We start from the raw sequence: 10,000 nt of genomic DNA, 5'->3' as shown, positions 1-10,000 counted from the left end.
GTTTACTGTTTACTCTGTCTGGCTTCTGACCAGCGACCCCCTCCTCAGCATACAGTCACTATATTAGTGATACCCAGCAGCACTGCTTTTTGTTAATTGACAGTACATTTGATTAAAGGTAGTAGATGAACTTGTTATTAATGAATGACCTCCTTAACAAAATACCATGTCTGTCTTTTCAATGCCAACACCTCAAGACTAATGTTTAGTTTGTTGTTAGAGTAGGCCTTAATGGTTGGTCTACCCTTGCCAGCAACAAATTAGATAATTCAAATGGAAAATCGCCCCACCATGCACTGGCAAGCTGTCATAAAGGCCATAAGCTTATCACTTACCACTGAAACCACCCAATTATCATGACTCTATTAGGCCTATGCTTACAGCAGTAACAAAAGGCTTCTAAAGTTGACTGCAGAGCATTGCAGGCCATTAAGCATTTTAAAGTGTGTTTGAGACAGACAATAGGACTGGTGTCACTGAGGGTCCTGGTGAATAATGACCCTGTCAAGGTGGTGTCACCCTATAATTAGACCCCCTACTGATTAAATGCCTTTGTTAAATACATTTACATTCAGTTGGACTGTAGACCAACCTTGAAGTACTGTCGACTGTCTTAATTCAGTGATAAGAAACAGCATGGCTGCCTTGGCTTCTCCAGGTTTGTTTGTTTACACTTGACTGTGTTATTTTGTTGCTTTGGCTGTGTGCCACTCATTCATGTTCCTCTCTTTGTTGTCATCAGCCAACAGACGTTTAGCCGACATGGTTTATAGACGGATCAGAAACTCAAACAGCATGCCACCATGTCAGTTGGGAACATTTAGGCTATAGCTTATTAATACACATTTGGACAAACATAGGCTGACCAAATCAAAAGCATTGTGTTGAAATTGATGAATGGAACTTGGTGATGCTAGGGCAGAGATTGGGTAGGCCTACTGTATGTTATGCACAGAGCTTCAGTGCCCACATGTCTACGTTTAGACCTTGAGGACAATATTGTGGTCTGAGGGTGACATTTCTGCCTGCAAATCTCAGGCAAGGCACAAAGCCTACTTCTGCTGGTGAATAACAATTTAAATGCAGCTAGCTAGAGCTAAACAATGAGATGCATAAATAGCCTAAATGTTTATTTCTTTCTTTTTTCCCCCTTTGTGCTTTCAGATAATAGAAGGGCGCCTATGGGCAACTGAGTAGAGATGACCTCACATGCATGGAGGTACTGGAGAGAAACAGATCAGCTGAAGACGAGAGAAGATGACTGAACGGAAAGAGCCTTTTGGGGAAACTATCAAGCGATCAGGTCAAATTGAATGATGATTGACGGGAAAACAAAATAGAAGATAGAAAGGAAAAGATAAAGGAGGGAACCAGGACAGAAAAAAAGAGGGAAGAACGTTTGGATAAAAAGAAGGTGTGGGGGGGGGGAAAGGGACCAAAGACATCAATCCAACTGACTATAATCAAATCGAACAGTAGAAATATTGGAAAGGGAATGACACACAAGGATAGTGTCTCTCTGGAACAAAGAACACACAAGAATATCAATGTTGGACGACTAAATGTTTTGGCTAGCATTACTTGAGACATTTTTTTATACTCAGGTGCTGGCCAGTTACATTGAAACATACAGGAAGTAAGTGATTTGTGTTTCTGCCAGAGAGCTGAAGAATTGCTGTGACGGCAACCGGGCTGTCTTACAGCGGGAAGTGGCACTACATTTTTGCACAGGGGATCCGACTACAAATTGAAACTTACTGTAACTTTGGTGGTGCTCTTACAACTGTGGAAAGGACTTTGAAGTTGATTGTTTTGAGTGCTGGTGTCTCTCCCATTACACTTGATACTCTCACCTGTTTAGTGCCAAACTGCTACAGCTTCATAGCTACGTCTGCATCAAATCTTTGTAGCATTGAAAAGGCTGGTTTGTTTTGGTTGGAACCAACGACGAACCAGGACCACGTCCACCATTGGAACTCTCTAGAAGAGGAACGACACAAGCTACATCATCAGCAGATTTCAGAAGTGCTTCTTTAATGCCATCTGCATCTCTCTATTGATAACTCACTTTTTTGCATTGCCTTCAATTGCTGACACCAGCCAAATCATAACATTTTTGATTAAGTCATTGGCTACAACTCTGTTTTTGAACTTTTCCCCCAATCATTTTATTGCCAACCCAACAAATCTTTTGATACACCGTTACTGCCATTCACATCTCAATTACAAGACAGAAAGCATTCCCTGGCTGGGTTAGGGTCCAATTCATCTGAAGTCATAATAATCTGCAACAATGCAGAATTTTCCCAACAGCCCTGCCCCCCCCTCTCTCCCCCCGGGGTTCTCCGGTCGGGGTGGAGGAGGGGGGCCATCTTACCCCCCCCAGCCTGCAGACCCCCAGATCTCACCCCGGATGCCTGAGGACTACAGCGGGATGCAGCAGCAGCAGGTCTCCTCCAACCCCCAGAGCCTCCAGCACCTGCTCCACCGGGGGCACGCCCATCCCAGCCAGACTGCACATATGCTCGGCTACCCTGGGAGGAACCACCGTGGTCCTGGGGAACCCACACAGGGTAACCCGCACAGTGGCAGTAGCAGCAACCCTTACCGCAAAGAAGCGATGGATTATTATTTTTCAATGGGCGGGAAGGACAGCCACAGGAGAGGAGGAGGTATGGGCTACGGCGTGGCAGGCTTTGGCTACTCCAATATGGATGGACATATACCTCACCAGTACAGACATGCTGGATCCAGCTCCGCGGCGTCATCGGGGTTGATGTCTCCTTATTCGTTAGATTATGGCGCCACCGCAGGGTCAGGTGGTAGCAGCAGTGGTGGTAGTGGTGGCGCTGGAGCCTTTTCCCCTTCCCACCAGTATGCCATGAGTCAGAACCCTGCCATGCAGTCGGGGTCGGGATCCACAATTCAGCATCGCCAACACGGGCAGAGTTACCCCGGCCATCAGGCGCTCCACCACGGACAGCAGCAGCACCGGACATACCCCCACTCTGGACACAGGATGGCCCCCCAGTACCCCCACTATTCACCACAGGGAGGGGTGGCCACGGGGTCGTCAGGAATGTACAGCCCCCCTCCTCAGCGGTACCATGATGTGACCAGTAGCGCAGGATTTGACCCCAAGGTCAACAGCATGCCAAGTATGAACTCCAATTCAAATTCTGTCTCCAATTCAGCAGCTGCGACAAACAATGTGGGGCCCATGGAGAACGTTCCTCAAGGCTACCATGCTTCTACTTATCCAAGCTACTCGCCGCAGACACATTCACTCCACAAACAAGCTAGCCTCCAGCACCGCAATTCTCAGCACAATATAGGAGGAGGAGGCTATGATGGATCTCTCAAAATGCAGCACCACGGGCCTCCATCGGGCTCTGCATACTCTAAACATCACCAAGCCTCCAATTCCAACATACCTCATCAAGCCTCTCAAGAAATCGCCAAATCTCCAATGCACTCTCAGCCCCAACAGAGCCAAATTAACCAAAACTTCAGCCCTATCTCTAACCCTTCTCCAGCTGCCTCCGCAGTGCAGTCTCCCAGCTGCAGCTCCTCCCCCTCTCCGTTGATGGGCGTGTCGGATGGCCATGGAAACCCTCCAGGCCACGGCCCATCATACCCCCCTCCGCCCAATCTCCGAGGCGGCCACGGTCACGGTAGGCTACTGCAGACCATGCCACAGCTGAGCCCCACGCCAAACTCCAACAGCAGTGTCAGCAGTTGCGGGAGCAGTGGCAGCCACAAGGCGGCGGGTCTGAACGCGGTCGTCTCCGGCCGCAGCCGGATGGCCGTGTCCGCGGGAGCGGGGCCGCAAGAGGAGGGCTCGGCGGGGTCCCTCTACCCATCCTCCTCTCCGCTCAACAAACTGCAAGACCCGGGCCTCAACAGTCTCAACGCCTTGACCTCGCAGGTGGCCAATTTGCCCAACACGGTGCAGCACATGCTGCTGACTGACACGGTGCTGTCACAGAGGAGGGGGAAAGATGGAGGGCCGGGTCAGACGCAGCAGGGCCCGCCGGCCGCGCTCTCCGCCGGCCGGCCCAGGAGTCGGAACGTTAGCGCAGCCTCCAGCACCAGCACTGTCAGGGAGGGCAGTGGGCTAGGAGCAGGGGACATGGCAAGTGAGGGGGGAGGAGACGAGGATTCTTCCATGCTCTCAGACAGAGGAGGAACGTCGGGGGCCAGGCAGGAGCGGGACGAGCAGTTCTCTGAGGGCGAACTAGTGAGGACGAGACAGATGAGCGGAGCCAGTAGTGGATCGGAACCTACCGGTGGCTTTTATCCTCCGTCGCAGACTGACCAAGTCAAGATGCTACCAACAGAGCAGTCGAGTATTAGTTCCAGGATTCCTCACAGTGAAAGCAAGCCTAAACTGGCATCATCTTGTCCATCCCCTGCTCCTCAGAGTGCTGATTCAGGTTCCAACTCCCATCTTAGCCCTCCTGTTTCGTCCACCGCCTCCTCCTCCACGCCCTCCCACGCTCCTCCCAAGTCCAACTCTGTCTCTGAGCCTGGCGCTGCCGACGCTGCTAGTAAATACAGCTACAGGAAGACAAGGGAAATGAAAGATGAAGGAAACCAAGATGAAGGTGTAGGTGAAAGAAGGGATAAAGGGTCCAGTCGAGGGGAGGGAGGTAGAGAAACCGGTGGAGATGGACACGTAGACGGACAGGACAAGGAAAATAGACTGTCCAGTTTGCACAATGTTCACGGTGGTGGAGAGAGAGAGGGCAGACAGCGCAAGACGCAAGATTTGAACAACCCCAATCCGAACCCCAGCCTCGAAGAGCAGCAGAATGCTACTGGAGTGGGTGTTATTGTCTCAACGCGTCCCGATATCCAGCATCCAGAAAAACCCAGTCATCCACAGGACAACTGTGTAGAAGAGAAACATCCGCACATCTTTCGAAAGGCTAGCAGTCACAACGGAGAGAAAGGGGTGGATCTGAGTGTGTATTCTTCTCATCACCAGCTTCACCAGAAACCTAACTTTGGGAGGCCTCAAAATCACCCTCATCCAGGCCCAAACAAATATGGCTACCCGGAGTCACCATACGGCGCTGGCATGGTTATGAAGAACAGAATACGGCCAGGTCCAGGGGGGATGATGGAATCAAACTCCAGGTACCAGGATTTCCACCCGCCTCAGCCCAACTATAGCTCGGTGTCATCAAAGGAAACCGTGGGAGCTTCAGCGGAGGCACCGACAAAGAGAGGAGAAGGATCCGCCACAAGGGGCCATGATGATGGCTCTCAATTACAGCAGCAATTCCCGAGCCTTTTACAGGAGGTTCTGCAGGGCTATCATCTGGACCGGCGCTATGGTGGGAGACCAGAGCAGGAACCTCCTGGCCCTCAGAATATGGCCCAGACCCAGTTCCAAACTAGACATCCGTATGGCATGGCTGAGAGCATGAGAACACATTCTGGAAAGAGTGACACTCACCAACCCACTCAAATGACCACATCTGGAAAGCCTCCCCAACCAAATCAACGACAAGTAGGTCCCGCATCTGATTTAGGACCTGAAGCTCCGCATCCCTCCATGCGGTCTGAAGCCGTCTGCACCAAGGGCTCACATAGTGCAGAGAAAATTAAGATGGGAGTATCTCAGACTCAGAGTCATGGACCACAGGCTACAGAGTCTTTACCACCGCCTCCACCAAAGCACATTAACCTAGCGGACTACTCCTTACCTCAGAGGAAAGCTCCTCCCAGTCAGCCTACCCCCTCCTCCGCGGTCCAGGAGCTCCTCCTGCAGGAAGCCGACCAACTAGGTGGCGCTGTCGGTCAGATGGAGGCTCAGAAGTCCTCAGCCTCCCTTCTACCCCAATCTTCAGAACGACGCTCTGTCATCTGCGACGTGTCGCCAAACCGCCGTAGCACCCCTGAGAGGGAGCGAGAAAACGACAGAGAGAGGGAGAAAAGTCAGACTGGGTCTTCTGTCATCCAACAGCAAACCTTCTCTTGTCCTTCAACGACCAATGAACAGGTAATAATGATAATTATATGATAAACTGTATTTATATTGCACCTTTCGTACAAAAATGCAGCTCAAGGTGCTTAACAACAGAGTGATTCACATAGAAATAGACAAAATTAACATACAAAAACAGGGTTATAGTGCCATATAACAATAAAAATGATTAAAATGAAGATTAACATAAAATGCATGCCATACAATGTAAGATGGACAATCAATGGAAAATATGGAATATAAACCCCATTTGATAAAAAAAAAAAATAAGACAATGAAAATAGATATAATGCATGACAGGATGGAAAATAAAACCCACTGAATAATAATAATAATAATAAAATAGAAATATTCATAATCCTTATTTACGTAACCCAAGGTAGCAATCCTCCGGGTGGACAGTTGGCTTCATGCCTTTGTCCTTGATGGTAATTATCCTCATCTTTGAGACACCTCATCCGAATAGTAACAGACGGTTGGCCAACTTTACCTCGTCTCCCTGAAACAATGCAATGGTAATTTCCCTTGTCCATTTAGTCACAAACGTTGAGACGGCTGTTTTTTCTTCCCTCACTTTTATTCTATCTCTCATCATCTTTAAACTACAGTATGAGCAGGGACTTTACCACCTCAACTTAACAAGTGTAAAAACAGTTTCAGGCCACTATCAGGAAAGTTATAGCTAGGTAAAGACTAACGTGAATAGATAAGTTTTTAGATTTCTTAAAAAAAAAAAAAAAATAGTGAGCTGGTGTCTATAGATAATGTGTTCCTTACATTTGGAGTGTAATTGACAAAGGCTGCATTCCTGATCTTCTTCCGGCTGAACCTCCAATAAACCAGCAGCAGAAGATCGCAGGGAGTTGGCAATGTATCTTGGTCCTCATATATAAGGAGAACCTTAAAATCAATTCTAAATGTTAGCGGAAGCCAGTGCAGGACATTTAAGACTTGACTAATGTGCCCTCTCTTCTTGGTTCTGGTTGATAGGCAAGCTGTAGAGTTTTGAATGAGCTGAATTCAGATTTTTTCCCGTGAGGCCAGTAAAAAGTGCATTACAGTAATTGAGTCGGCTTGAAATAAAGGCATGAATATGTTTTTCCCGCATCCATCCATATTAATAAAGACCAATTCTCTGTATCTGGTATCTGCTCCTGTTCACATTTTCCTCGGACAGGGTCGGCTTCATAGCATTCATATTTGGCACGGGGTCTCTGCAGGAGTCCTGGACAAACAGTGAAGGGGCCAGATTTTTTATAAATTTACATTTTAGCTAATTTTAACATAACATATTTCTGACTGTTCCGGCTGCCCCGGCTACATCTACTTCACCCAAGTCAAAGCAGCCAATAGAAATACTGCTCTGAATAGAACCCTGGCCTGATTGCTGCTCTCTGAATGTTCTATCTGACACCAGCGTTCCAGCTACTGTAGAATTATTTTTGCTGTTGGTCAGCTTTGTCCAATATTTGTAGTCCCGAATACAATTTTACAGGCTTCGAATACTGGCTTAAAAAACGTTGTTTGCTACCAAATGTATGCTACAGTACGTCATCCTAGTCCAGCTTTGCTCGCCCCACCCACGTGCTTGTGTTGCGTTAACAAAGGAAAAATAATATACATTCTAGTTAAATGGCATGCTAGTAGCTAGGTTAGGGCTGTCAATTTAAGAAACATTTTTGCCTCTCTCTCGTTCACTCTGTTGCTGCCACACATGCGTGTGTGTGGCAACACCGGAGCGAGGAGAGACAGTTGACATCACTAACCAGAGACGGACGGAGTGTTTTGAGGGAGAAAACACGAGTATGAAATCCGCTTCTGTTCAGTTGCGCTTTCGCGAGTCACTCAGTGTAACGTTATGACAACATTGGTATCGAGTATGGGGACACAAAAAAAAAACGAAACTCTAATACTGAATTGAGCTCCGAATACCAACGTACCCAACGAGTAGTGGAATACTCTAATTGATCAGGCCAGCCCTAAAATTTAGTGCATTCTATTGTCCACCCTACAGTATAGTAGCTAGCTTGCTACCACTAGCCAAACCAAACTATCATTCACATGGGATGTTGGTCAGCTGGTCAGCCCCAAATTAGCATGCTCTAATTGTCTTTGTCCAATATTACCTAGCTAGCTTGCTAACGTTAGACAAGACTGTGGTTAATTTGCCCAAAATGTGTGCATTCTGTTGTCCGCCCTGTACAATAGTAGCTAGCTAGCTATCCTGCTAACATTATCCAAAACAAGCTATCATTCACACAGGACTGAACATTTTCACTAGCCGTGATGCTAATTTCCGCTATGTTCTCCTCCATTGCTAACAACATGAGTGATCCAGTTGTTGTTGCATGAAAATGTCTTCTGGTCGATCTAGTAGTCAGTAAAATACACCAAATGCCAATCAGTGGACATAATTCGATTCCTCTCGGCCTACACAATCTAGCAATGTGCTTTTGAGCAGTTTGGAATAGATTAGTGTAGTTATAACCATGAAGAATAACCGCCCTTTGACCACCAGTCAGTTCCCCATTCATTGTATGGTTCTGGGAGGCCGTGGGCGACGGCCATATAATGGACTAAATGGCCAATTACTCATTGTGTGCTCCAACAGGATCAGATCTAGTCTTTTATTTATAAATGTTAGTATTTTAGCAATGTTTCTATGCTGGAAAAAAATATGCTTTCATCACTTTTTAATGTGGGACTTGAAGTTTAGATTTTAAGACTTGTAACCTTAGATTTAATCCAGGGAGTACATTTCCCCAGATTATTAAACAGCATTATCTTTTTGTTTTAGGTGATGGGAAACAATAAGGAATTGGTAAGAGAAAGACGAGAGGTAAAGATGGAGATCTCAACCAAGGAGATCACCATAGAAGCTGGACAGCTACACCCTGATCATCATAGTGGCCTGACAGCCAAGGAAGCTGAGATGGACTACCACAAGTCTTTACACCCGTCTGTGGCCATAACCACAGACCCTTACAGGAAAGGAAAGGTCGAAATGACTGCTGCCACCTCTCGCAACACCCAACAAGCTTCTCACTATCCTCCCACCAGCAAAAATCCTTTGTCACCACCCTCCAGACACCCGGCCTACCCTCACGGTGTGGATTTGTCCAGCACTCACACCAGTGGCTATTCTGGATATCGCTACGGTGACACAAGAGAGGGCAGTATGATGTCACGCAACCCTCATTTCCCCGCCCACCATCCCTACCACCCTCTGTCCCCTCCAAGTCAACTCCAAAGCCCACAATCGGCAAATAAACTACAGATGTATCCTCACGCGCGCACCCCTCACCACCCACATGACCCCATGAATGAGTGGACGGCTGCCATGACCAGACCCACCAAGGACATGATCATGCAGTCTGGTTCTTCTCCAGGTAGACACAAACTCAGCCAGTCAGAGCAGAGACAGAGAATGCTGCCTCAGGCAGAACTGTTGGCCAATGAGCAGCATCTACCCAAACAGCCACTTCCTCATCAGAGCTCCTACTATGACATGAAAATGTGGGAGGCGACTCACCATGGGAGGGAAGGGGCAGTCTTGATGGAAGGAGACCCCTACCATAGAACCCAACTACTCCCTCCTACTCTGGCTGGTCCTCTCGGACCGGTTCCCTCACAGATGGTCCCAGCAGGTGGTCCAAACTCTCTGGAATCAGATGTTTCCAGAGGAGTTCCTGAAGATGTGAAACCCCCCCGTCCACCTCCGGTGGCCTCCAACTCCACGAAGGCAGTTGGGGAGGTGAATTCGGTGATGCCACAGCAGGGTCCCCGTCCTACCAAAGCCGGGGGTTCGGGAGATACCAACCCATTGATGTTGAGAAGAAGGGTCCGCTCATTTATCTCCCCTATCCCCGCCAAGAGACAGCTTCAGGACGGGTCCCAGCCCAGAGCGGTGCCCAACTCGCATCACTCCCCAGCGGCCCTCTCCGAATCTAGCCACCTTAACGATGAAGACTCCTCCAGCTCTGACATCACCTGTCCCAGGCTGTC

At 48.2% G+C, this 10,000-nt stretch overlaps 1 protein-coding gene across 1 annotated transcript in view; it reads left to right on the top strand.

Moving 5' to 3' along the window:
* Positions 1–1,648: 1,648 nt before the first annotated feature.
* Positions 1,649–10,000, top strand: part of tcf20 (transcription factor 20) — an 18,367-nt gene continuing 10,015 nt past the window's right edge. The window contains exons 1-2 of the mRNA XM_084462595.1: positions 1,649–6,010; positions 8,793–10,000. The exon at positions 8,793–10,000 is cut by the window's right edge and continues 2,434 nt beyond it. Of these exons, the coding sequence (XP_084318721.1) occupies positions 2,294–6,010; positions 8,793–10,000 (4,925 nt within the window). The 5' untranslated portion in view covers positions 1,649–2,293. The remainder of the gene's footprint in view (positions 6,011–8,792) is intronic.

This window comes from Borostomias antarcticus (genome assembly GCF_949987555.1).
Source record: "Borostomias antarcticus genome assembly, contig: scaffold_158, whole genome shotgun sequence".
Taxonomy (NCBI): Eukaryota; Metazoa; Chordata; class Actinopteri; order Stomiiformes; family Stomiidae; genus Borostomias; species Borostomias antarcticus.
Note: the sequence above shows the minus strand (reverse complement) of the source record. Positions and strands in the feature narration are given on the sequence as shown.